General features: G+C 46.3%; 1 protein-coding gene across 2 annotated transcripts in view; it reads right to left on the reverse strand.

Annotated features, from left to right (window-relative positions):
• The window catches only part of SLCO3A1 (solute carrier organic anion transporter family member 3A1), a 115,576-nt gene extending 89,825 nt beyond the window's left edge, over window positions 1–25,751 (reverse strand). For both annotated transcript variants that reach the window (XR_014504570.1, XM_083411994.1), the window contains exon 1: window positions 25,145–25,751. Coding sequence is in view for 1 of the 2 variants with exons in the window: in XM_083411994.1 (XP_083268120.1) it covers window positions 25,145–25,360 (216 nt within the window). In the remaining variant the exon portion in view is untranslated. The remainder of the gene's footprint in view (window positions 1–25,144) is intronic.
• Between the last annotated feature and the right edge of the window lie 389 nt (window positions 25,752–26,140).

The raw sequence follows: 26,140 nt of genomic DNA on the forward strand, positions 1-26,140 counted from the left end.
ATGTTAGTTGTAAAGCTCTCATAGCATCATACGGAACTACCTTAGACCAAGTCAGAATATTGGTCTGTCTGGTTCAGTATTGTCTACACTGACTGGCAATAGCTCCCCAGGATTTTGCAGGGTTATCTCCTAATTGGAGATGCTATGGATGTAAACTGGGACCTCCTGCATAGAAAGCAGATATTCTCCCAGTGGGCCATGGCCACTTCCCTGACTTCTCACCTCCAGTAGTTTGACAGCAATTAAAACCTTCCTTCAGGTGAACTTGACAAAAAGGGATCTGCCAATTCTGACCCGTTTGTGGTTTCCTAATACAGTTCAGTCCTAATACACCCCTCACTGGAAAATGATGAGGTTCGGTGTAATCCTTAGCCATTTTTCACTAGTGTAATAGTAGTGTTTCTGCCACTACAGTTTCCATTTAAAACAGCAGGCAGTGCAGAATAAGAAACATGTGAGCAAGAACTCTTGCTGTGCATGGGACGTGGGGAACAAGAAGACGTTTGTTTGGCTCACATTTTAATGTGGCTGCACCTAATTCCTGTAAAAATGCATTGAATGGAAACACAGTTATCCTCCAGAATTTGCACTCATTTGATTTTTGCAACGCTATTCTCCAACACACACAGAGAGGTAGATAGATTAGATAGATAGATAGATAGATAGATAGATAGATAGATAGATGATAGATAGATAGATAGATAGATAGATAGATATAGATAGAGACAGCCTTGAATGTCTTCCTTCTGTGAGACATTTAAGAATACAGAAAAGCCATACTTGAAAGCATCACTGCAAAATGCCTTCCTAGTACTTTGGCACACCTGGGATTGTCTTACATGACACAACCTACTCCTGAATTTGTCTTTGCTCCATATCTCCTTGGAGACACTTCTTGGCAAGTAGAGAACACCAGTAATAACACTTCATACACAAAGAGCCTTGCGGTTTCTTCTGCGAGTGAGTGAAGGAGGGATGGCTTGCATGTCGGGCAAGGGGAGGGATGAAGGTGCAAGGAGCATCCACTGTGAGGGTTCATCCACACGTCTGCTTGTTCCGTGCCTAGAAAGCAAGGGGCTGAGCAGTTTCCCACTTGTCCCACGCTTTGCAGGCACGAGTTCCAGTGGTTTTGCTATTACCTTTCTGCTTTCCCCTGGAAAACCTGCTCTTTGGGGCTAAATTGGAACAGATCGCAATCCATGGAAAACCTGATGGCCATTCGTTCTGATTCAGCACCAAATCACAGGTTTTCTTTGGGGGAAAGCAGAGGGGTAAACAGAAGTGTGAAAAAGCCCTGAGGTTCAGTGGCCATCAGATACATGCAGAACAGGCCACGTTTTTGCTGGCAGCATTTGCAGAGATGTAAGCAAGGACAGATGTGCAGCAATACAGTTCAGAAAGCAGCGCAAAAGGGTTGAGAATAATTAGAAAAACAAACATTTCCCAGAGGTCTAACGTCAGAAATACTGTTTGCTTTGTAATGCAACTCCTTACAGAAAAGGAAAAGAAGGCACCTCTGAATCTAAACATCATCACAGCTATTTTTGAAAAAAGCATACAGTAGGGAACCATTCTCATTTATCGTTTTACAAAGCAATTATGTATTTAGGAGCCCTGCTTCAGGATTCTACCCCCAAAAATATTTGTTCTCATTTTAACAAGCTTTGAGCACTGATTCTGTGAGAAAATCCCATCTCCCCTCCGCCGTCGCCCTCCCCAGTCCAGTTAAAGGAAACTGTGAGATATTCCCTGCTACTGTCACAAACACTGACTTCCAATGTCAAAAGATAACTGTGCTCATCATCATCCCCACAGAAACAGCCTGATGGGTGAAAAGCTGCTGACCTCAGCATCCACCCAAAATATCCGCCTGTCACACAAAAATGGGATTTACCAAGTAAGAGACAGGAAAAGTGGGAAGCCATGAAAGACTCAGACTCCAGACTCTTAGCTGACAGATTTGCAGAGAGCCAGTGTGGTACAGTGGTTAGAGTGTTGGACTACGACCCGGGAGAGAGGGGTTCAAATCCTCACTTGCCCACAAAGCTCATTAAATGAGCTTAGGCCAGTTATTGCCTTCTTAACTTAACTTACCTCACAGGATTGTTGTGGGGATTAAATGAGGAGGGGTTTGCCACATGGTTGGCAAAGGCTGATCGAGAGCGTCTCACAAAGGTCCAATCAATTTGATGGATGGGGACAAGGGACAGGGCCTTTTCAGTGGTGGCACCGCAACTATGAAATGACCTGCTCCTGGAAGCATGCCTGGCACAGATAAGGCTGATACTTTGGTGGCATTTAAAACCTGGGTGATTAGTAATTTATTATTAATTAATGAGATTTATCATTAGATTTACGACCCACCCTTTCCCAGGAGTGGGTCGCAGCAATATGAAATATAGCATTTGAAACCGTTTGAACCAAAATACAAAACAGAGAGGGGTTCTAAAATCTCTTTCTCTCTCGAATGTCCAGGGCCAAGGTAAATAGGTATGTCTTCAGCATAAGGCAACGGCTATATCATCATCATCATCATTAATTAAATTTGTGTACTGCTCTTTCCTGCTTGGCAGAGGGTTGGACTCGATGGCCCTTGTGGTCTCTTCCAACTCTATGATTCTATGATTCTATGATTCTGTGATCACAGGGTGGTTCACAACGTAAAAATACAAAATGAAAACACAAATTACATAATAAAGCAAAAGCAGAACAATAACCACCCCCCTCCTCAGACACATTTAAAAGGCCATAGAATGTTAATCAGCCAAAAGCCTGGTTGAAGAGAAATGTTTTTGCCTAACACCTAAATATATGTAATGAAGGTGTCAGGTGAGCCTCTCTGGGAAGACCATTCCACACATGGGGAGCCACCACTAAAAAGGCCTGTTCCCATGTGGCCACCCTGCAGACCTCTCGTGGGGGAGGCACCCAAAGAAGGACCTCAGATGATGGTCACAGAGTATGGGTCAGTTCATATAGGGAGAGGCGGTCCTTGAGGTATATGCTGAAGGTACCAGGCCCACTGCTGTTGGGAAGGAATCCCACAACTTAGGCCTGCCACAGAGAATGCCTTCTCCTGGGACGTCACTACCTCTGAACTTCTGCCAATCTGAGCACCCGAGAAGGTCTGCAGGGAAGTTCGCCTGCAGCGGGTGCAATTCCTGTGCTGGAGCTTGCTCTTCTGTTTTCAGTTTATATCAGGCGTGCCCCTTGTTTTGTCTAGATTACCGTCTCAATTGTCATTTTAGATTGTTTTAAAATGATGGTGTAACCCAGCCTGGGGATCCATTAATGAAGGGCAGGTTAACAATGCTCTTAATAAAAACAAATATAAACAATGCGGGCAAGGAAGGAGGCGCTCAGCTGCAACGAGGAAGCAACGTGGAAAGGAGGCTGCTGCTGCTGCTGCCCCAGGATGCCTGATTAGTCTCCTCTGTTCCGAATAATTTGTAAAATAAATCCCCCGGCAAATTAAGGTTCCATTTTGGAGCTAACAAACAACACCAATTTGCATCCGGAGTGCTTCTGACACATTTTAATTGCCAGATGTAACAAAAGTTCATTCTCAGTTGCTCCATATTTCCTGAAGATGAGCCTTTGCTCCCTAGAGTGCTGGGAATTCAAACTCCTGGGAATCAAATTTTGTACTTACAAGCATTATATAAGTTCTCTTTCTCTCTCTCTCTCTGACACACACAGACTTACCTGCCAAGCTGTTAAAAACACCACAAGTAATCTCTCTCCCACACATCTCACAGGCACACAGAGATGTAGGTGGTAAGAACAAAAGCTGCATCTTATTGAGAAGCAGATGAATTGGAATTCATTAACCCACCTGACATAGTTTTTAAAAGCCTAAGGAAGGAACATAGATGGTTTTAATAGACCAACCAATGTAAGAAGGGCACTCTGGGGCAAGGCACAAGGCCCATCTTATCCAGCCTCCGGTTCTCTCACTGGCCAACCAGACACCCTAATGGGAAGCTAAAAAACAGGACCCACGCACAACAGCCTGCTCCCTTCCTGCAGTTTCCAGCAACTGGTATTCAGATGTATAATGCCTCCAAAAGTGGAGGCAGAATACAACCCTCATGCCTAGCAGCCATCAATAGCCCTCAACTCTGTGAATATGGCTAATCCTCTTTTAAAGCCATCTAGGTTGGCGGTCATGGGACGCGGGTGGCGCTGTGGGTTAAACCACAGAGCCTAGGACTTGCTGATCAGAAGGTCGGCGGTTCAAATCCCCGTGACGGGGTGAGCTCCCGTTGCTCGGTCCCTGCTCCTGCCCACCTAGCAGTTTGAAAGCACGTCAGAGTGCAAATAGATAAATAGGTACCGCTCCGGCGTGAAGGTAAACGGTGTTTCCGTGCGCTGCTCTGGTTCGCCAGAAGTGGCTTAGTCATGCTGGCCACATGACCTGGAAGCTGTATGCCGGCTCCCTCGGCCAATAAAGTGAGATGAGCGCCGCAACCCCAGAGTCAGTCACAACTGGACCTAATGGTCAGGGGTCCCTTTACCTTTACAGGTTGGCGGTCATCACTGACTCCTGCAGAAGCGAGTTCCATAGTTTAGCTATGCACAGAATGAAGGCAGGCTTTCCTTTATCCAACATTCAGCGACACCAGATGTCCTCAAGTTCTAATATTCAAACTAGAAATACTTTAACTCCACTGGATCTTTTTAATTAGGTGCAGGATCTAAGATGAAACTAGTCTAATACAAGCCAGAGAGGCATACACTTCTTGCAATCTTAAAAAAAATTAAAATGCAACCACTTGATGGATTATTGCCAGATCTGCCTAGGATTCTTTACATATGTTTAGTTCTTTCTGGAGAGCCAGGAGGATCACCTACATCAAATCCCAAGCCAAGCAAGCAAACCCAGTATCTGCCAACAGAGAATAACACCCCAAGCATATGATATAGTCGGCTTTGGTCCACAAAAGCTTTTGCCACAGTAAATCCGTTACCACAAGGGATTGTGTGTTTGCTGTAACTGACTAGCGCAGCTTCCCCGTCAGCGTTTCTCCTCAGTGTTTTAAGTTGTTGCAGCTTGTATTGAGAGGAGAAAGCCTGAATGTCAGAGATGGAAATGCAGTACAATCGGATCTTACGCACATTCAATTTGTGAGATTTCAACCTTATGCGGCTGAAGGCTGGCAAGCTGAAATCTCACAAATTAAATGTATGGAAGGCAGAAAGTGTAAAAGCGCTTTCTTTCTTTCTTTCTTTCTTTCTTTCTTTCTTTCTTTCTTTCTGGGTTTTCTCAGTACAGCACAGAGCCTTGATCTGCCCAACTGACACCTGACATGGATCCTGTGCGATGGGCACACAGTGTGTGAACCAAGCTTGAGAGAAACAGGCATGACAACACACACACACACAATATGGGAGGGGGTGAAGCTGGATATAATCGACAAATAGATGCAATTTCATCAGGCTGCAGCAGGAGAGAAGGCAAGCAAGGCTGTTTCATTGGCTTTGCTGCCTTTGGCTTTCCTTCAGCTGTCACCTAGCTGCAACCATTCCATCAGGATGCAAGAGAGAAAGCGAGAGAGAGAAGGGAAGCAGTGCTGTGCCATCAGGATCTTACCTTTCTGCTCCTTCAACTGTCTCTGAGAATTTCATCAGGCTACCTAAGCCTTTTCCATCCCAGCTAGCTGTTATAAGAACACTAACTTGAACTGGGGAATGAGCTTGCTTTTTTCTTCCTCCCTCTTCCTCCCTTCTTCCTTTTATGCTGTGTCTTCTAGACTGCAAATCTGAAGATAGAGATGGCCTTGTTTTTCAGCCCAAACTGGCCCCGCTCCCCCCTCCCCCATTTAGTTTGCTTTTCCTTGACACCACAGCTCTTCTCTTCCCCAGTCTCCTTCCTACCACGAGGTCTCTTTACCATAAGTGGCCCCAGGTCCAGTCCTCAGCATCTCTAGCTAGGGCTAAGAAAGAATCCCTGTCTTAAACTCTGGACAGCTGCTGACAGTCAGTGGGAGCAATACTGAGTGAAGTGTGGCAAGGGTCTAATTCATGCAATTTCCTATGTTCACCCAGCCAGCCACATTCAGAGCCAGGACTGGTGAGCAATAATCAACTTCTTCAAAGGCCTCAGTTTAAACAGCCAGCCCCAAGCAGGCATGGAACTGCTTTCTTCAGCAACACATCCCCCAGATGGACAGTCTTTTATCTGAAGCACCCCCTGACTCTGGCAGATGTTGGGTCCTTGCAACTAGGTCAGCCTGAACTGGAGCTCTCTGGCACTCTCGAAGGCTAAAGACCGAGGAGAGAAAATTAAATCAGGCTCTTTGCTCTGCAAAAAAAATAATGAAAAAAGCAACCCTGGAAGCTGTCAGACCTGAAAGCTTTGCTTCTTGCTGCAAAAAAGAATAATTCTGTTTCAAGATAAGCCACAATATCAGCTTCAGGGTGGGAATTATTATTATTATTATTATTATTATTATTATTATTATTATTATTATTAAAATAATAATAATAAATAATAAAAATAATAAATTATTATTATCTGTGATATTTTACTGTATTTTTTGTTTCTATGGAAGCCGCCCAGAGTGGCTGGGGAAACCCAGCCAGATGGGCGGGGTACAAATAAATTATTATTATTATTATTATTATTATTATTATTAAGCACAAACATTCTCTGTTAGACAGAAGGAAAAAGGTATGCAACACTCTCCTAAGAAGGATGGGGGCTTTATAAGATTGAAATGTGGGGTAGGGGGCAAGCAGAGAAGAGAAATCCAATTGCAGGGCATAGTTTCATCTCCTTTTCAAAACCAAGCTTTTTGGCTTGCTCTGCTCCACCAAACCTCTCACAACACCAACATCATTGAGGATTTGGCTATTTGCAAATTGACCAGTTTAAAATAATAATAATTAAATTGAAGGATAAATTGATTACTGGTTAAAAGGGGACTAACCAACTGAAATGCCACTAACCGTCCGACAGGCCTCATAATAAGAACACTTAGCACCTGCAGTTGAAGCGCTCAACATGTGCCCAAGAAATCCTACAGCAGCCTTGGAAGGTAGACCAGTTTTCTCATCCCGTAGCTGCAGGGAGAAGGTTGAGGATGGAAGTCCATGCACCTAGATATGGATTTGCTGTTTTCTATATATGCTTTCCTAACATCAGTTAGAAGGTGTCCAGAGAGACCAGAAAGCAGCCTATGTCCCCACAGCTCGTGACCTTTATTTTAATATTAAAAAGACACCAGATGTGCCTAGAAGAAATAACACATGTCCCTCTCCTTTTTCTAATGCCTTTTTGCAGGGCCTAGCACCATCTCAAGTGAAAGGAAATTCAGGACGGGGCCTTTTCTGCTTTGGCACCCCCACCTCTGTAACTCGCCCCAGAGAAGTTCAACTGGTGCTGTCCCCCTTGCCTTTTCAGGAGGATTCTGATGAGTCACCCAGACTTTTTAAGACGTTCAGCTCAACTATTCTTCCTGTATTCATCTCATTTCTTTATGTAACTTATAATTTCCATAATGCTGCTTAAGGCCCTACTTTCAAAGCAGTACACAAAAGGAAAACAGCCTAAATCATATTGATCCTGTATGGTTTCCATATATTTTAAAAACAGCGCTGGGTTGGGCTGTGTAATCCAGGGGTCAGCAAACTCTTTCAGCAGGGGGCTGGTCCACTGTCCCTTAGACCTTGTGGGGGGCTGGACTATATTTTGGGGGGAAAAATATGAACGAACTCCTATGCCCCACAAATAACCCAGAGATGCATTTTAAATAAAAGCACACATTCTACTCATGTAAAAACATGCTGATTCCTGGACAGTCCGCGGGCCGGATTTAGAAGGCGATTGGGCCAGATCTGGCCCCCGGGCCTTAGTTTGCCTACCCATGGTGTAACCTAAGAAGCAATATAGAATAGAATAGAAATTATATATTCTATTATATATAATTGCCTAAAAGCAATAATAAATAATAAATTACATAAATATATAAATGCCAGAAGAGTTACAAACCCACCAAGTATCTCGCCTACCTGCCCTCAATATACTGATTTACAGTGCAATGCCTACTCAGAAGTAAACCCAATAGAATTCTGTGGGGGGTTGCTTCTAGGTAAGAAGGGTTAGCAGTGCAGTCTTAGTCAGCCGAAGCCTAAATGAACCAAGCTTTATCGGGCCTCCTGGCCTGATCACCTGCAGGGCCTTCTTCCTCGCCAGAGGTGACCAGGGAAAGCCAGTACAGTGCTACCTCGGGTTAAGTACTTAATTCGTTCCGGAGGTCTGTTCTTAACCTGAAGCACCACTTTAGCTAATGGGGCCTCCTGCTGCTGCTGCGCCACCGGAGCACAATTTCTGTTCTTATCCTGAAGCAAAGTTCTTAACCCGTGGTACTATTTCTGGGTTAGCGGAGTCTGTAACCTGAAGCGTATGTAACCTGAAGCGTATGTAACCTGAGGTACCACGATATTGACAAGTCTGCTGGGAAGCTGACCACCATGAAGGGAATCGGGCTTGGACTAAACCCGACAGGGTGAAACTCCCAAGCTGAGTGGGGCCTTTGCCGATGCCATTTCAGTCCACCCTAATTTCTATTTTCAAAGTGCTTATGGGATAATTAGACAGGATCCAAACAAGAACATAAACAGAACATTACAAGAACGTGAAAATAGCAGGGTGCATGCAGCCGCTTCTGAGCAAGCAGCGTGGGTTTGCATTTGCATAAAAGCTATGCAAAGTGGAAGATGTGGACACAGGGAGGTGCTGGCGGAACAGGCAAAGCCCTTCATACGTGTCAAATGGCAGCTGAGAGCCCTTGTGAGGCTGCAGAAGAGCCCCCTTTGCTGTGCCATCTTGGCGAATGTTCTAGAAAACATTACCAGGGATATTTTATTTTGGAGGTGGGGAGGGGAAGCACAGGGATGTGGACACATGCTCTGAATAAATTAAATAAAGGCTGTTTATATATCACCAGCACTGTGGCAGGTGCCACAAATTGCCAATAAAAAATTATATATAAATAAAGGACCTACCTACGTGATGCCAACACAAAATCCTACACAAACACTATGCAATAGAAGGAAAGAACATTGCTCCCCCCTCGTCTCTCTGCCTCCCTCCCCTCTCTTACCCCCCCCCAACTGCATGATGTCTATGACAATAGTGTCTCACACCGAACATAAGCGAGCTGCGAAAACTACTCTATGAATAGAAAAAGGAGAGGCTATATGTGCTTTTACTTGTTTAATTGTTTGTTTTGTGACACAAGAAAATATCTAATAAAAAATAATTAAGAGAGAGAAATGAGAGAAAAGATGAAAAAGAGAACACACACACACACACACACACACACATCTGATAGTTTCATTGTTTTCTTTTTGTAAACCACTTTGAGAGTGTGTGGTTTTTTTAAAAAAAAATAATAATCAAGCAGTATATACATATCATGAAACAAACAAATAATCTAGAAAGAAATTTAACCTGCATACAGCACACATTAGTTATTTCGGGAATTAGTAATACCGTAATACGAATTGCTAACAAATATTGATATAAATTCCTTCCTCTGACATACTTTCCCACTCAATGTCGCTCAGCCTCCTGGCTCTCAGCCACAATTCCCCCCTGGCTCTCTCCCTGGGGCCAAACAATCTCACAGATCACCCCCAAAATCTCATGACTAGAAGAGTTTCTGAAACAAATTGACATCACCTTAGTCTCTCCCGCTAGGCTTGTGCCCAGGAGTGTGTGTGTGGAGCTTTCTCAGGCTTCTTGCTGCTGTGTCCCTTTCAGACCTCAGTCAGCTGTGCTGCACCCATCCAGTTCCAGGCTACAGGTGGTTTTGGTGAGTATCTCAGGGGGTCCCAAGGATGGTAAATAGACTGGTGAGAAGAGGAATGTCCCTTCTCTCCCAGCCAGACACCTCTCCTCTTCCAAAGCTTGCAAGGCAAGGCAGAATTATTCTACCCACAACCGTTTCCAAACGGCCCATTTTCCCACATGCTTGCATTTTTATTTATATTTTGAGCCAGCTCTGATGATTTAATCGTCTGTCTTGCTTCTGCTTTGCTTTTTTTGCTTTTTAATTGCTTTAATTGTTGTTCTACTGGGGTTTTGTTTTTTTGGGGTTTTTGGAGGGGGGCGTTGGAGCTGTTACCCACGCTGAGCACTATTGTGTTTTCTGGAAAGGCTGGCTATAAGTTATCCTAATGAATAAATTAATAGTTATATCTGCTAAGGAAACGTGCTGCGAATGCCAAAGGAGTCAGGTTTGGTGCCTGGCATCTCCAGGCAAGTGGGAAAAGGCTCCACTTGGAATATTCAGAGAGCAGCTGCCAGCCAGTGTAGACAACTCTGGAAGAAAAGGACAACCAGACGGATCAAGGAGTTGAGCCACCCAGCTATGAAGAAAGGCGGCAGCATTTGGGACTCTGGTTTAGAGAAAAGGCAAGTAAGAGGGGACATGATCAAAGTTTATTAAACTATGCATGCAGACTCTCCAAGTGCCCCTGTTTTCCAGGGACAGTCCCGGCTTTACAGGAGCTGTCTCGGTTTCTGATTTGATCCCAGAATCAGTGGCGTAGGAAGGGGGGTGCTGCGGGTGTGGGCCGCCCCCGGTGTCGTCACTGAGGGGAGTGACTAAATGGCAAAGATGTGTGTTTTTGAAAAAATAACTCCCGTACCCACCGAACGCCCCTTTCTACACCACTGCAGGAGCACCCTCCCCTTGAGCGATTTTCAGGAACCAGAAGCATTGCCGCCTCCAACTTTGCAGGCAGAGCACAGCCTTTATGGCTAGTAGTAGTAGTAATAATAATAATAATTTATTTGTAGCCCGCCCATCTGGCTGGGTTTCCTAGCCACTCTGGGCGGCTTCCAACAAATATTAAAAATACATTAAAATGTCACATATTAAAAACTTCCCTGAACAGGCCTGCCTTCAGATGTCTTCTAAATGTCAGGTAGTTGTTTATCTCCTTGACATCTGATGGTAGGGCGTTCCACAAGGCGGGTGCCACTACTGAGAAGGGCCTCTGCCTGGTTCCCTGGTTCCCTTCTTGCAGTGAGGGAACTGCCAGAAGGCCCTCGTGCTGGACCTCAGTGTCCAGGCTGAACGATGGGGGTGGAGATGCTCCTTCAGGTATACTGGGCCAAGGCCGTTTAGGGCTTTAAAGGTCAACACCAACACTTTGAATTGCGCTTGGAAACGTAGCCTTTGACAGCCCTCTCTGCCATGAATCTGCCTAATCCACTGCAGGGCCTGCAGCATGCCTAAGCGTCTCTCCTGAAGGGGAGGTAGCAGGCGGACTGCCTGCAAGCTCTGCACTGCTTTTTCGAGCAGCTCGGGGCTTGTGTCTGCCCACCGCCTCAGCCGCCCTACAGCTGAGGGGGAGGCTGCAGAGAGGCTCCATGCAATGCGCCCTGCCTTGGCTTGCCCCGCCCCCATGGGTGGCTCACTCTGCCCCAGGCTGCAGTGCACCCGTGCAGCCCCAGGCACCCAAGCGGCTAGCTACACTGCTGCCCAGAATGTCCTGTCTTTGCTTAGGATGTCCTTATTTTCATCAGAGAAATGCTGAAGGGTATGATGTGGGAGAAACTGGAAATAGAAAAAGGTTTTTCTCCCTCTCTCAGAAGACTAGAACTCGTGGATATCCAGCTGAATGTTGAGATATCCAGGACAGACAAAAGAAAGGACCTCTTCATGCAACAGTTGTGTGGAACTCACTCTAATGGGACTTAGTGATGGCCACCAGATTGAATGGCTTTCATAGAGGATTGGGCAAAATCACGGAGAAGGCTTCCAATGGAAGTCACTCGCAGTCAGAGGAGACACTACTGAATCAGACAGGCAAATCAATAGACCTAAAATAAGACAGCTTTCTATGTATCCCCTCCCATGAAATCCTTTGCACATTGCATAGGATACTGGGGTACATTCTTAGTTGCACAAAAGAACATGTTGCACATAGGGCAGACCTATGGGGTTTTGTCATCCCAGGACACAGTTTGAGTTTTTCTTTGTGGCTGCACACTGCAAGGTATGGTGGCTGGTGCCTTTCTGAAAAACCAGTCCGCTCCTAGGATCCTGATGAGCTACAAAAGCAATGTCAAGGTTCCCCAGACTATAATTTTAGAACCACTGTTCTAACCACAATGCACCAAGAAAAACTACTAGTCATTCAATGAGGGATGAGGAACCTGTGGCCCTCCAGATGTTGCTGGCCAATCAGATGATGGGGACTGTAATCTAGCAACATCTAGCAGGCCACAGATTCCTCATCCCTGGCTTAGATAATGGACTTTGGAGACTTTCTGTAAGGGCCTTGTTGCTTTGGTGATGGACCAAATGACAACATTACCAACGCAGATTGATAGCCACTTGAAAATGGTTTCTCCATGGCTGAATCACATTGCCTTAGTAGCATACGAATGCTGGAATCAAATAGATCTGTGTTACTGTCAGAAATGCCCAGCCAACTAGAGAGGCTGTTCTGATGCAATCCAGCGCTAACACTTTCTCCAGCAAGCAGTCAGAATGCCTGCAACTATTCCATAACATCCCAGCAACTCATTCAGTGGCTCGGGCAGAAGGCTCCAGCAACAGATGATCGGCCACAGGACATCCATTTTTAAAATATTTAAGCTAAATCTGCAGAAATGAAAAATGGGGAAGGGCGTAACCGTTGGCTTCCTGGCAACCTAAAAATGTTTCTGTGGGTTATGTGATAAATTGCAACTGACCTGTTTCAAGGAGGGTTGAAACTGGATTGTAAAACATTTCTAAAAGTGATTTATAAACGGCAAACAATTAAAAAAAAATGCTACTTAAGCAGCACAAAACTGAAGCTGGCCTTTGGGATAAAAGAGAAACGTACGACTTTAAACATCTTAGTGCTTTTCTTCTGTAACAGCATTGTGGGTAGCATAAACATGAGCTTGAAAGAAATCCCACAAAGGAGTCAGCAAAGTTGGTCTCACTGATAAATTCCTTAGGTATACTTGCTGGTTGTCCCGAGCCCCACCTAGGGCTTGTTTTGGCTGGCTCAGTATAATCCTAATAATAGGTTTTGCAGAAGGGAAGAGGGTGGTGTCAAGTAGCAGCAGTGGCATGATAAAGTCTGGCTAGCTCTTAAAGCACTCTGCATTTGCATCACCCAACCAGCCTGTTGCGACGTGCAACTGGCTGCTCACCATGGACTGAATGCTCTCATATGTTCCAACACAGCATAAAGAAAGGACATCCCTTTGGCAAGCTGCATTTAGTGTGGCGGCACTTGCCCTTTGGAACTCCCTCCCACTGCATATCAGACAGGCGCCTTCTTTGCAGGCTTTCTGGTACCTGCTAAACACATTCCCCTTTCAACAAGCCTTCTAAAATATTTATCCCGGTTGATGTGTGTCCTGGTTCTGACCTGACTTTATGTATGTGTTGTTGTTTGAAGTGTTTCAACATTTATAGCTGCTGTTTTTCTAATTCTACACACACACACACACACATATGTGTCAATATATTGAAAATTAGGTTGACATGCATCATGAGAAGGGATTCATAATTGAACTTACCCTCCAACATTTCTCCAATGAAAATAGAGACATCCTATTCAACAACAATGACAACAACAATGATTTTATTATTTAGACCCAACCCATCTGACTGGGTTGCCCCAGCCACTCTGGGCAGCATATAAAACATTTTAAAAAAACCTTCCCTATACAGTGGTACCTCGGGTTACATACGCTTCAGGTTACAGACTCCGCTAACCCAGAAACAGTACCTCGGATTAAGAACTTTGTTTCAGGATGAGAACAGAAATTGTGCGGCGGCAGCGGGAGGCCCCATTAGCTAAAGCGGTGCTTCAGGTTAAGAACAGTTTCAGGTTAAGAACAGACCTCCGGAACAAATTAAGTACGTAACCCGAGGTACCACTGTACAGGGCTGCCTTCAGATGTCTTTTAGAATGTCTTTTAGAATGTCTTCTAAAAGTTGTATGGTTACTTATCTCCTTGACTCAGGGGTCGCATAACTCCATACCCACCAATGTTTTGCCGATGAAATTAGGGACACCCTAAGGAAAAGTGGGACATTCCAGGATCAAATCAGAAACGGGGACAGCTTCAGTAAATCTGTGGCTGTCCTTGGAAAATCTGTGGCTGTCCTTGGAGGGTCTGTGATAATGATAATGCCTTCATCCAGGAAACCTTTGCAGCCACATCCCGCCTCTCCTTCCCCTGTTACTGAACTACTCCTACAGCCGTCTCTCAGATGCTTCCCATGCCCTTGTCTTGTCTGGTTATTTTTGGTTACATCCAGGAATGGACATGCCCTGAAAGCCATTCATTGACCTGTGCTTTTCTCAGGTGAATAACTGAAATTGAAATTAATGGGAATGGCTAGCTTAGGTCTCTTAATTTCATAGTGCAGTGGTACCTCAGGTTACATACGCTTCAGGTTCCATACGCTTCAGGTTGCAGACTCCGCTAACCCAGAAATAGTACCTCAGGTTAAGAACTTTGCTTCAGGATGAGAACAGAAATTGTGCGGCGGCAGTGCAGTGGCAGTGGGAGGCCCCATTAGCTAAAGTGGTGCTTCATGTTAAGAACAGTTTCAGGTTAAGAACGGACCTCCGGAACAAATTAAGTACAAATTAAGTACGAGGTACCACTGTAGCGCCATCTTCATTTTCATACCTGGGATCTGCCTTTAACATGCTTTTGGGGGCACATTTTACTTATTTTTTTGCTATATGTTTGCATGGTGATGGTGCTGCTCTTGAATCAGGCCTCATTCTGGCAGTGGGTCCTGAGGACCCAGCAGTTAAAAACCAAGGGGGTGTAAGCTAAATTTTACTTAGAGTAGATCCACTGAAATGAATGAACCTGACTCTGTTAATTCCATTAAGTTCAGTATGTCTGCTCTTTTTTTTATATAAATTTTATTTTTCAATCTTGGAATTTTTTTTTACAGGCATACAAATCCAATAGCTTCCCGATAAACATATGTTTTGACTTCCCTCCACCCCTTTTGTGGTTTCCTTATAATGTTAATTTTTAATACAGCATTTCCTACATTATTCCATTTATTAGTTACTCCCTGATTTTTCTTTAGCATTACCCTTAAAGGTAAAGGGACCCCTGACCATTAGGTCCAGTCGTGGCCGACTCTGGGGTTGCGGCGCTCATCTCGCTTTATTGGCCGAGGGAGCCAGCGTACAGCTTCCGGGTCATGTGGCCAGCATGACTAAGCCGCTTCTGGCAAACCAACTACTTGCTAATCCTGTTACATTAATCCTGCTAATGAACTTAAATGTATACAAAAAACTTTTCAGATATTCCACAAATTTTCCCCATTCCTTAATGAAATTTATTTCTTCTTGGTTTCTTATTTTTCCAGTAGGTTTTGCTGCTCTCAGTAAAACTTAGTTGAACACCACGTCAGTGCTCTAATATGCACCATGATAGGAGTATTTGGGGTTAAATCCACCGCCTGTATTTATTTATTTTATTTCATTATATTTATATGCTGCTTGATTGTAAAAAACAAACTGTCAGAGCTGGCTCCTGGTCCCAGCTCACAAAGGACCAACGCTAGCCGGTAGTAAAGTATCAAAGTCTTTATTGAAGAATAGTTTCCATTTCCAAACCTCAGCGCCCCAGCTCTACGTCTAGAGTCTAGACCGGCGAAGCTCCGTCTGAATCTCCGCCCCCTGTACACCAGTTTAAGACTCTAATCTTACTCCACCTCTCCCTTCTCTCCTTTCTCCTCTGGGTCCTGCTGCCCCCCGGGGTCTCCTCCCTCCTGGACTCCTCTGACGCAGACGTTGACCCTCCTGACTCCTCCCGCTCTCTTCGGCGGGCTTTAGGACTTGGCTCCCTACCCGGGCTGCCAACTGTGCCGCCTTCCTGTACGTTTGAACTTGGCGCGCGCGCGCGTTTAACCTTCCTCTTAACCGTTTCCTCGCTCCCTGACGGAGGCGTGGTCAATCCTGCCTCATGTTCTCCCGCTGGTAGCGCGCCGCCTGATCCCGATGCCTGGGACTCCTCCCCCCTACTTCCCTCTGGTGTGGACGCTGGTCCAGATTTCCAGCTGCTGCTCTCTGAGTCCCCTTCTCCCTGAAGTGCCACCCTGGGTACTCCCCTTGCCCTGACCATGGGAGCCCCTTTCTGTGAATCCTCTGATTCACTGGACAGACTCAGAGACCTCGGACCGCTGTCATCGCTGACATTTCCTTCGGACTCCTCCCCTTCGCTCTCCATTTCCTCCCTCTCCTGTGCCTCTGCTCCTGAACCCCTGACACAAACAAAAAGCAAACCCTAAGCAGCTTACAAAGGGGAGAAAAACAATGAAATTATCAGTAAAAACAATAAAAAAATATTTAAAACATTCAAAAATAATTATAATTAACAATAAGCCAAAAACCCGATTAAAGCACATAGCACCTGTTTACTGAAGTTGTTTCAAAGAAGGAAAATATCCCCATTAGATACATGGATGGCAATGATTCAATATTTCCCTTTATTTCCACATTATTAAATATTATTCTAAATAACAAAGGAAACATCTGTAAATCAGCCACTAATATCAGCCTCTGGAATAGAAAAGAAAAGAAAAAACCCTTCAAATCATCTCAAATTGACTTAAATGTATGGTTCTAGAGGTAAAAAAACCTATGGTTGAATACTAACATGAAACTTCTGAGTTCCAGAAGTTTATAAAGTAACTGCACCTCTCAATATATTTATTGCCAGCCTTTATTTTACACCTTTATTTTGGATTTTTGGTATACCGTTGCATTGTATTTGGCCCATTGGGAGATTTTCAAATTACCCACAGCTATTAATAATGCCATAGCAAGCTCTAATTTCCCCTTATTAACAATTCTTTGGAAACAACAAAGGAGCATTTCTTTTGGATTTAAAACTACATTACACCCAACCATGCTACTTATATTTATAATCTCTTGTCAAAAAGGCCTTAGTTGGGTGCAGTTCTAGAATGTATTCATTATGTCCATTCCTGGGTTCCTCACATATATCATGCTGAAGATTATAAATTATTTTTAACCTGGTAGGCATCAAATACCATCCATTCAGTGCAGTGTATTTTATAATGGCTTTCTTTCCCAGTAAGTGGGATTACATTTTTCACTATGCTTTTCGTAAACCCATTCAAAATGATCCCTGGAAATTACATCACCTATGCCTTACGTCGTCCAGTTTCATAATTAGTTACCTTTTGGTCTGCGACAGGTAAGATCTCATAGAGGTGGCATCTGCAGAATACATTTTAAGCACCGTGATACCAATTTAACGGTCATGGCTGCCACCACCATCTTGCCCAAAATCAGGAAACTATAGTTTGTTAAGGGTGCTGAGAGATATAGAATCATAGATTTATAGAGATGGAAGGCCCTCTATGGATCATCTGGTCTAACCTGCTGCAATGGAGGAATCACAGTTTACGAATCCTTGACAGATCCCCGCCTTCTGTCACAGATGAGCATCATCACCATCATCATCATGATTCTACTTAGCTGGTTTCCCTATTTCCCTCGCAGAGCTACCATTCCCAGAGCAGTTGAAGAATCGACCCTTCTTCCCAGAGAACTCTGAGAATGGTCACTTCTCGGACTCACCATCATCTGGACTGGACCACATCCCTGGTGTCCACACCCAGCTTTGGGCCCATTCACTGGTCTGACCAACCAACCAACCACATGGCTGCCCACAGCAACCACTCCCAGTGCCCCAGATGAACCCTAATGCCCAGATTCCCAGCTTTCAATAATAGAGAGAGAGAGAGAGTTATGTTTCAAGTGCTTGTGGAACTTCAGATATGAGGCACAATATTTCAGGCACTATTCTCCTCATTTGTTTTGCAAGTCCGTTCCCAGCTTTCAGTTAAGTTTGTTTGTTTCTTTGTTTGTTTGTTTGGAGTATCTACTTTGCATGCACATGCACATACACATATGAAAAATTCCTGTGGATGCACATGACCAAGCAACATGTTTCAGAATTGGTAAAATAAATTTACAGTGGTACCTTGGGTTAAGAACTTAATTCATTCTGGAGGTCTGTTCTTAACCTGAAACTGTTCTTAACCTGAAGCACCACTTTAGCTAATGGGGCCTCCTGCTGCCGCTGCACCGCTGCTGCACAATTTCTGTTCTCATCCAGAAGCAAAGTTCTTAATCCGAGGTAATATTTCTGGTTTAGCGGAGTCTGTAACCTGAAGCGTATGTAACCCGAGGTACCACAGTATACCATTTGCCATACAATGCTGCATTGCTAGTGTTAGGATGAATGTGCCATGTATTATATGGATATCCAAGAATAATAAAACACGAGGAGCTTAGAGTTTGTCTCTCCTCCTGGGTCAACCAAAAAACAGCAACAACCTCAATTTGGTTTCTGGGCTGATTAAAAAGGTCTATAAACCCTGACCCAGTAACAGAAGTGTGGTCTATTGACCACTGGTGGCCTATGAGCTCCATTCAGGTGGTCTAAAGAAAGGCTGTAGAACAATTGAAAATATGTGTACTTGGGCCTCACTGGAATCTTTCCCCTTCTTCTGATAATGGCTATTGAAGTTGTCTGGTCTTGGACCAACAATTTTCATAATACTGTTGGTATTGGTACTAACATATGAAGTACCCATACATCTCAGGACCAGGTAACTTGAGAAACCGCCTTATCCCTTATCCACCACCTTCCGTCGTCTGTGGGAGAGTCCTGCAAATTCGAAAGATCTCAGAAGCCCTCTCCACAATAACAAAGAAGAGCAGGGCTTTTAGTGTGGCTGTGTTCTGTAGAAAAGCAGTCCTGTTGAGATTTGACAGGTGCCCACTACTGCACTTTCTCGAAACGGTCAAAGACATTTTTGTTCTGAAAGGCTTTCCCAGCAGATAAATGGGTCTTTTCCATGAAGGTCCACTTTTAGGATTTTAGTCTTCTACTTGTGGCTTTTGTGGTTTTATCTGCTTTTAATTATCTTACGTGCAAATCACACTGAAACAGAAGTTCAGAAGGAGATTAATAAATCAGTTGTAATAATGACAATATGGCGCTGGTTCAGCCTACTCATTTTTCTCTAGAAACCTTCCAGTTTCAGCTGCTTTTTGTCAGTTGCCTAATTCTGGGTTCGTGGCTTTCATAATATGGTGGTGGTTTTGACACAGCTGGGGGAGGGGAGGAATGTTTAGGTCTAAAAAGCCCCCCTCACAGTTTTCAAGGGGTCCACAAAAACAGCTGGAAAAGGGATGCTTTAAACTAGGCATAGGCAAACTTTGTCCTCCAGATGTTTTGGGACTACAACTCCCATCATCCCTGACCACTAGTCCTGTTAGCTAGGGATGATGGGAGTTGTAGTCCTAAAACATCTGGAGGGCCAAGTTTGCCTATGCCTGTCTTAGGCCCACCCATCTGCACTATCCATGTAAAGCTGTATCCTACCGAATTTACCAATCGGTCTCCCCCAAAGAATCCTGGGAACTGTAGTTTGTTTAGGATGCTGAGAGTTCTTAGGAGACCCCAAATCCCCTCACAGAGCTACAGTGGGATTGATTGTTAAACTACTCTAGGAATTGTAGCTCTGGGAAGAGAATAACGATCTCCTTTAAAAATTCTCAGCACCCTAAACAAACTACAGTTCCCAGGATTCTTTGGGACAAGCCATGACCTTTAAAGTGGTATGGCACTGCTTTAAAATGTTAGTTCATCTGGGGCCTTCATTGCAATCAGCACTGTTTCCATTCTGCCACAGTCTGAGTTCTGCTAAAACCTACATTATTTGTCACCACTAACCACCAATGTAATTAATTACATCATTAACTTCAGCGCGTTTAGATAGGAAATCTACTATCATGGCTCCCACTAAAGAATTCTGTAGTTTGTTAAGGGCGTTGAGAACTGTTAGGAGACCTCTGTTCTTCCCACGGAGCTACAATTCCCCAGAGTTCCCTGGAAGAGGGATTCGCTGTCAAATCAATCCAGGAGTTGTCAATCAAGAAGTCACCACTTCATAACACAGCAAGGAAGAGTCAGCATTATAACCAGTAAAAAAACAAATGTGAAAATCCTCAATGTCTGAATGTAGACTTAATAATGTCCATTAATGTCAATGGATCTACTCTGAGGAGGAGGACTGGCACTGAATGCCACCCCATATCATCCTCCAATCCTGAACCTGTTCTGTGCCACACTTTGCACGCCAGGGGTACATCTAAGTACCTGAAGGTGCCTTGTAAAAGGTGAACCCAGCAGTCCCCACCACGGCTGATAGCACTTCTCCAAGATCCTTTGGCCAGAGTGCCAGAACATAGCTGAGCCCCACCAAAGCCAGCAGCTCCAAACTTCACCTCCTCCCTCCCCTGCAACAGTGAATAAAACAAAAGGCACAATGTCCTGTTACTGTGCATTTCTCCACCCTCCTACAACTTTCATTGGCTGCTGTATTCATGGGTGGGGAAACTAGCAAAGCACCGAAGGCACATTGCCTGTCTTGTTTTGCTCAATGTTCTGGGGGGAAGGCAGAGCAGATGTGGGGCAGATTGCTCTCCAGGGCATCCACACTGTGTTGCATTGTGCAGGCTTAAGGTGGGGTGGGGCGGGGGGTCGTCTCCTGTCCTGATACCTGAAATTGGATCGCTGAAATAAGAGACAAGAGCACAGGAAACAGTCATATATTGAGTCAAACCACAATCAGTCCTGCCTACACTGACTGGCAGCAGTGGTTTCAGGCAGGGGGCATTCCCAGCCCAATCTAGAGATGCAGAGAATTGAACCTGGGACCGTGTTATGGTCCTTAAATAAATGATGCTGGAGAGAAGCTTGTGGCCTTCTGTGTGCAGAAGTATTTGACCTTCTGCAGGCAAAGCCAATGCTTTGGCCCTGAGCTCCAGCTCTCCCACAGCAAAATCAAAGTGAAGCAGTGGGAGGCATCTGCAGATATTTGAAAAGCAAGGTGCAAAACCAGACACCCCATTTGCCTATTTTACTTTCCTGCACAGCCCTCTGGAGTAAAAGAGACTCTGCATAAGGGGTAATTCGACAACCAGCCTGCACATACTGTCCTAGGCAAGGAGGGTGGGTAGATTTTAATGCTTTTGGAACAAACTGCCTTGGGTGTGGATCATAGAATCGTAGAATTGTAGAGCTGGAAAGGCTGACGAGGGTCATCGAGTCCAACCCCCTGCAATGCAGGAATCTTTCAACCAATGTGGGGCATGACGGAATACAAATGCTTTAAATGAAGGATTATATCATGCAGTGTCCAAGTAGGCCTTCCAAGCAAGCTCTGAGGCTTTGCTGTTGCTTGTCTTTGCTGCTGTGATATCACAGAATGCTCACAGAGCATTCCAATCACTCAAGGTAAAGGTGAATGTTAACAGCTGAATGTTTAGCTTCTCTGAAGCTCTGGACTGGGGGTGGGTCAGGGACTCATAGGTTCAATCCACGGCATTGATGGCAAGATCAAAGAAGAGGTACAACTCCTGCTATTGATATTCTCAATTTCAATTAGAGAACAGTCTCTCTCTCTCTCTCTTTCTCTCTCTCTTTCTCTCTCTCTTTCTCTCTCTCGCACGCAAACACACACTTTATAACAAGGAAACAGCAAGCCCACTCACAGTATTCTAAAGCAATGGAACAACTTGGATTTCAACATCAGCTGCCAAAATAGCAATCTGAATTAGGGGGTGCGTAAAAAGTCCAATTAAGGGAGCGAAAGAACTGCAGAGTGGGAAGGCTCGAAGCACAGTTCCTCAGTTGGACCAGAACCATTTACTATTTACCGGCAATTTTACAACCCACAGCATTTTGAGCAGAATGGTCAAGCCAGCTCACAATGGCGCACTTCTCTCAATGCGCTTGCACCTGGATGTCATTCCTCTGCAGCTATCGGCACCTCCAGATGAAATATTGCCTCCATGCAAGGCCACACTGAAACACCCAGCGCAGGCCTGCATTTCACAGCACACACATCAAACTCTTTTCGCTGCTCGGTTTCCATCTGTTCACAAGAGCGGACCGAGGGAATTTGCTGCCTCTCCCTAATGACACCCACACACACAAAACCCATTGGGCAGAACCAGCCAACGGCAAATGAGCAGTCTCGTGGCCTTTGCCTGTATCAAACACAGGACAACCCAGACATGAGATGCACCCCGTGCTTGTGAATGACACAATGTCACTCAGATCCAGCAAGGTGAAACAGAGTGAGAGGAGGAACAGGGAGGCGGTATCCCATTCTTCCCTCTTCCGATTTGCTTTCCTTGGCTCAGGTACCCTGACATCTGATCTCAGGGCAAGACAGCTGGTCCCCCGATCAAACCCATTTGCCTTGCACTCTCAGATTCCAAATGCAACCTTTTATCTCCCACCCCCCGCCACCCAAAAAGTGTGTTTGTTCTCACCCCATCATACAAAGGGAAAGACAGCTGGCAACCCCAGAGCAAATGCTGAGTCACTTAACGAGAAAACCAAGCTTGCTAATAGCCACCCCCTGCTTGCAAGGTGGTCTGCACTGGAGATTTGCAAGCCAGGTGACTGCAGAAACCTTTCTCCTCTTTTGCTTCTCCCTGTTTCCCTTTCACCTTCAGGGCAAGGACTCAGGTGAGAAGCTCATGGCTGAACGCAGGCCCTAAATAGAACTGCACTGGCTCATCAGAGAAGAACGTAAGAATCTAGCTGGGTCAGGCCAAAGGCCCATCTAGCCCAGCATCCTGTTCTCACAGTGGAAACCAAATGGCCCAATGGGAAGCCCCCAAGCACGACCTGAATGCAACAGCAGCAGACACCCCCCCTCAGTGTCCCTATTTTCCAGGGACAGTCCCAGATTTACAGAAGCCATCCCGGTTTCTGAGTTGATCCAGGAATGTCCTGCTTTTCCTTAGGATGTCCATATTGTCATCAGAGAAATGTTGGAAGGTGTGGAGTTATGCAACCCCCTGAGCCAAGGAGATAAGTTAACTATACAACCTTTAGAAGACATCTGAAAGCTGCTCTGCATAGGGAAGTTTTTATATATGTCGGAAGCCACCCAGAGTGGCTGGGGTGCAAATGTTGCTGTTGTTATTAAATAGGATGTCCCTATTTTCATCAGAGAAATGTTCGAGGGTCTGCAGCAGTCCAGAGGTGGTTTTAGGACAGTGCCACCGATTTGCTCGCACTGAGTGCTCAGCCAAGGTGGGCGCTTTCTCAAAGCCCAGTGAGCACTTGCCTGGCTTCGGGAAGGAAGCATGAGGGCTCTGGCAGGGTCCTAGAGTTCTCCTCCCTCCTTCCCAAAGCTGGGCAAGCACTTAGCGGACTTTGGGAAGGAGGTATGGGGCTCTAGAACTCTGCCAGAGCCCTACACCTCCTTCCCAAAGTCCAGCACTCGTTTACCAGGCTTAAACCAGCACCTCGAGGACTGTGGGGAGGGCATCATATGTTAGCCTTGCATAGGACAGCATATTCGCAAGGTTCACCCATGACACATTTTCTGCCTCCACTGTAGGAGGCAGTGTGCCTCTGATTGTCAGTTGTTGGGAATCACAAATGGGGAGAAAGCACTGCTGTGCTTTGGTCCTGCTTGTGGGCTGCCCTTCTGGGAATCTGGTTGGCCGCTATGAGAACATGATGCTAGACTAGAAAGGCCTCTGGCCTGATGCAGCAGGGTCCTTAGCATATAGCCATTGCTGCTAGCAACTCCTGATAACCTTTTCCCTTTGCCAGCAAAAGGTGCAGGATGGAGACAATTATGTTCACATGATAGCCTACAGTATATAGCTGTACATTAAATTATTGTTATTATTATTCACAACTACAATTACATCAGTCAACAGGATGATCAGGAAAAAGCCAAGCCCCTGCCCCACAAAGCTTACAATTAGGGTTGCCAGTTTTTATTCTCTTTATTTGCCCAGTCCTTGTGCCTTTAAACAGCACTCTGGTGTGAAAATGCTTGTTTCCATGGTCTTGAAAAACTTCAAGCTGCTGATCACTGTAGATTACAAGGCACAGTTAAGGATCTTTCCCCCCTTCTGGTCAGCTGGTAACCCACACTTAGAATGTACAACTAAGAGGAGAAAAGGGTAAACTGGCTTAAGCAAATGCAGTTTTTGTGCTCTTAGGCCTCATTTCGCAGCATGCATGTAGTTGGGGGAGAAGGGTTTACTCATACCCAACTGTGGCTAAATGTCCGAATGTACCTAAACTGGGATACCTTTATGCCAGCCTTGCAAGGCAGGCTAGAACAATAACTGCCCCCTTTATAAATTGGCAAGGGGGAGGCCACAGCCATCATAAAGCAGCAGAGTGCATTCCTAGCCAAGGCGACATTTGAACCAGGGGCTTCCTGGCTGTCAATCACTATGCCAGCTAGATACACAGATGTCACTGCCTCTGTTGGTTCAGCTTCTGTGTGTCAGACCAGAGCGGGTAGAGTTAATCAGGTCACGGAGGGGTTGACCCACAATGGCCTCTGCTTAATTCAAGTTGATGATTACAATTATTAGCATTAGGAATGTTTATCCCCTATGGACCCCTCAGCCACAGCATCTCTAGGAAGAGAATACTGCATACCACCTATGCAAATATGGGATTCTTTCCACCCCACACTGAATTACTCCGGAGGAACTACCGCGGCCAGGGCCAGTTACTGAAGGCGCTCCCGATGCAGAGGGGTGTGTGTGTGTGTGTGTGTGTGTGTGTGAATGAATCCCCCATTAACTGCGGGCCGGGGAGGCCACGCTTCCCCCTCTCTCGCTCATCCCAACCGAAGCTCAACGGCAAGGCTCAGGATGCCCGGAGGAAGCCGCCGCGGACAGCTTGCCTGGGCACCAGGAGGGAACCGAGGCTGCTGGCTGTCCATCAAGCCACCTGCACCAAACACGCCCCTCCTCGCATCACCTTCCATCCTGCCGAACCTGGCACGGGACCCGGAGTGAGAGGTGCGGGAGGGGGGAGTCGGAATGAGAGAGATAGAGCGAGGGTCCCTATCCCTCTCGCCCCCAGACCCTCAATACCGTCCGCAGCCTTGGCTGACGCTACAGCGGAGAGGGGCTAAAGATGCCACCCGCATGCCCGATTCCTCTCTCTTCCTCTCCAAAAGAAGGTGGCACCCACTTTCCCCCTCCGCACTTTCCGCACCCCCTCTCCGGCTCCCCCCGCTCCCCGGCCCCGCTGGCTCACCAGGTAGGCGCCCACCGTGCCCTGCGCCAACATGAGCGCGCACTCGGAGACCAGGAAGATCTGGATGTTGGAGACGCACGGGGAGCTCTTCTTTTTCCTCTTCTTGGCGCGCTGCGACTCGTCCCCTTGCAGCTCCCCGCCGTCCCCGCTGCTGTTGCTCCCGCCGCCGCCGCTTCCTCCTTCTCCCGAGGAGCCGCGGGGCTTCTTGCCCTGCATCCTCCTCCTTGGCCCTCTCCGCGTCCCCACCGGCCGCCCGGGAGCAGCGGCGGCGGCGGCGGCTCCGGGGGCCAATCAGGCGCGCAACGACGGCTGCCCGCGCCCGTCTCGCCTCCTGCGGCGGGCTCCTCCTGCCGCCGCCGCCGCCGCTGCTGCTCGCACCGCTGCCATGGCCGGCCCGCTCCCTCCTTCCTTCCTTCCTCCGCCCGCTCTGCTCGGCTCCCTCCCTCCTGCTTTCCTTCCTTCCCTCTCGCTCCCTCTCTCGGCCGCCGCTCCAGCGCCGGCTCCAGAGCGCGGCTGCTGCTGCTGCTGCTTGCTTGGCCCAACCCGCCTGCGCCTTTGCTGGGCTGGAGCCAAGAGGGGAGAATGGCGCGCCCCGAAGAGGAAGCGGGGCAGGTCGTCGCTGTATTTTCTCTCCCCCCACCCCCGGGAAATACTGGTTCTGCGCTGTTTCTGGAGGAGGAGGATCTGCCTTGCATGTAGAAGGTCCCAGGTTCAACTCTCAGCATCTCCAGGAGGGGCTGAGAGAGACCCCTGTCTGAAACGCTGGAGAGCTGCTGCCAGTCAGTGTAAGCAACACTGAACTAGGTGGGCCATGGTATGAGGCAGCTTAGCCAAGGGCCCTAGCTCAATCGTAAAACATCTGCTTGGCATGCAGAAGCTCGCTGGTTTAACGCCCAGTATCTCCAGGTAGGGCTGGGAGAGACTCCCTGCCTGAAACTTGGGAGAGCTGCTGCCAGTCAGTGTAGATGATACTGAGCTAGATGGAACAATGTGTCT

This window comes from Podarcis tiliguerta (assembly GCF_965153285.1).
Source record: "Podarcis tiliguerta genome assembly, chromosome: 14".
NCBI classification, from domain to species: domain Eukaryota; kingdom Metazoa; phylum Chordata; class Lepidosauria; order Squamata; family Lacertidae; genus Podarcis; species Podarcis tiliguerta.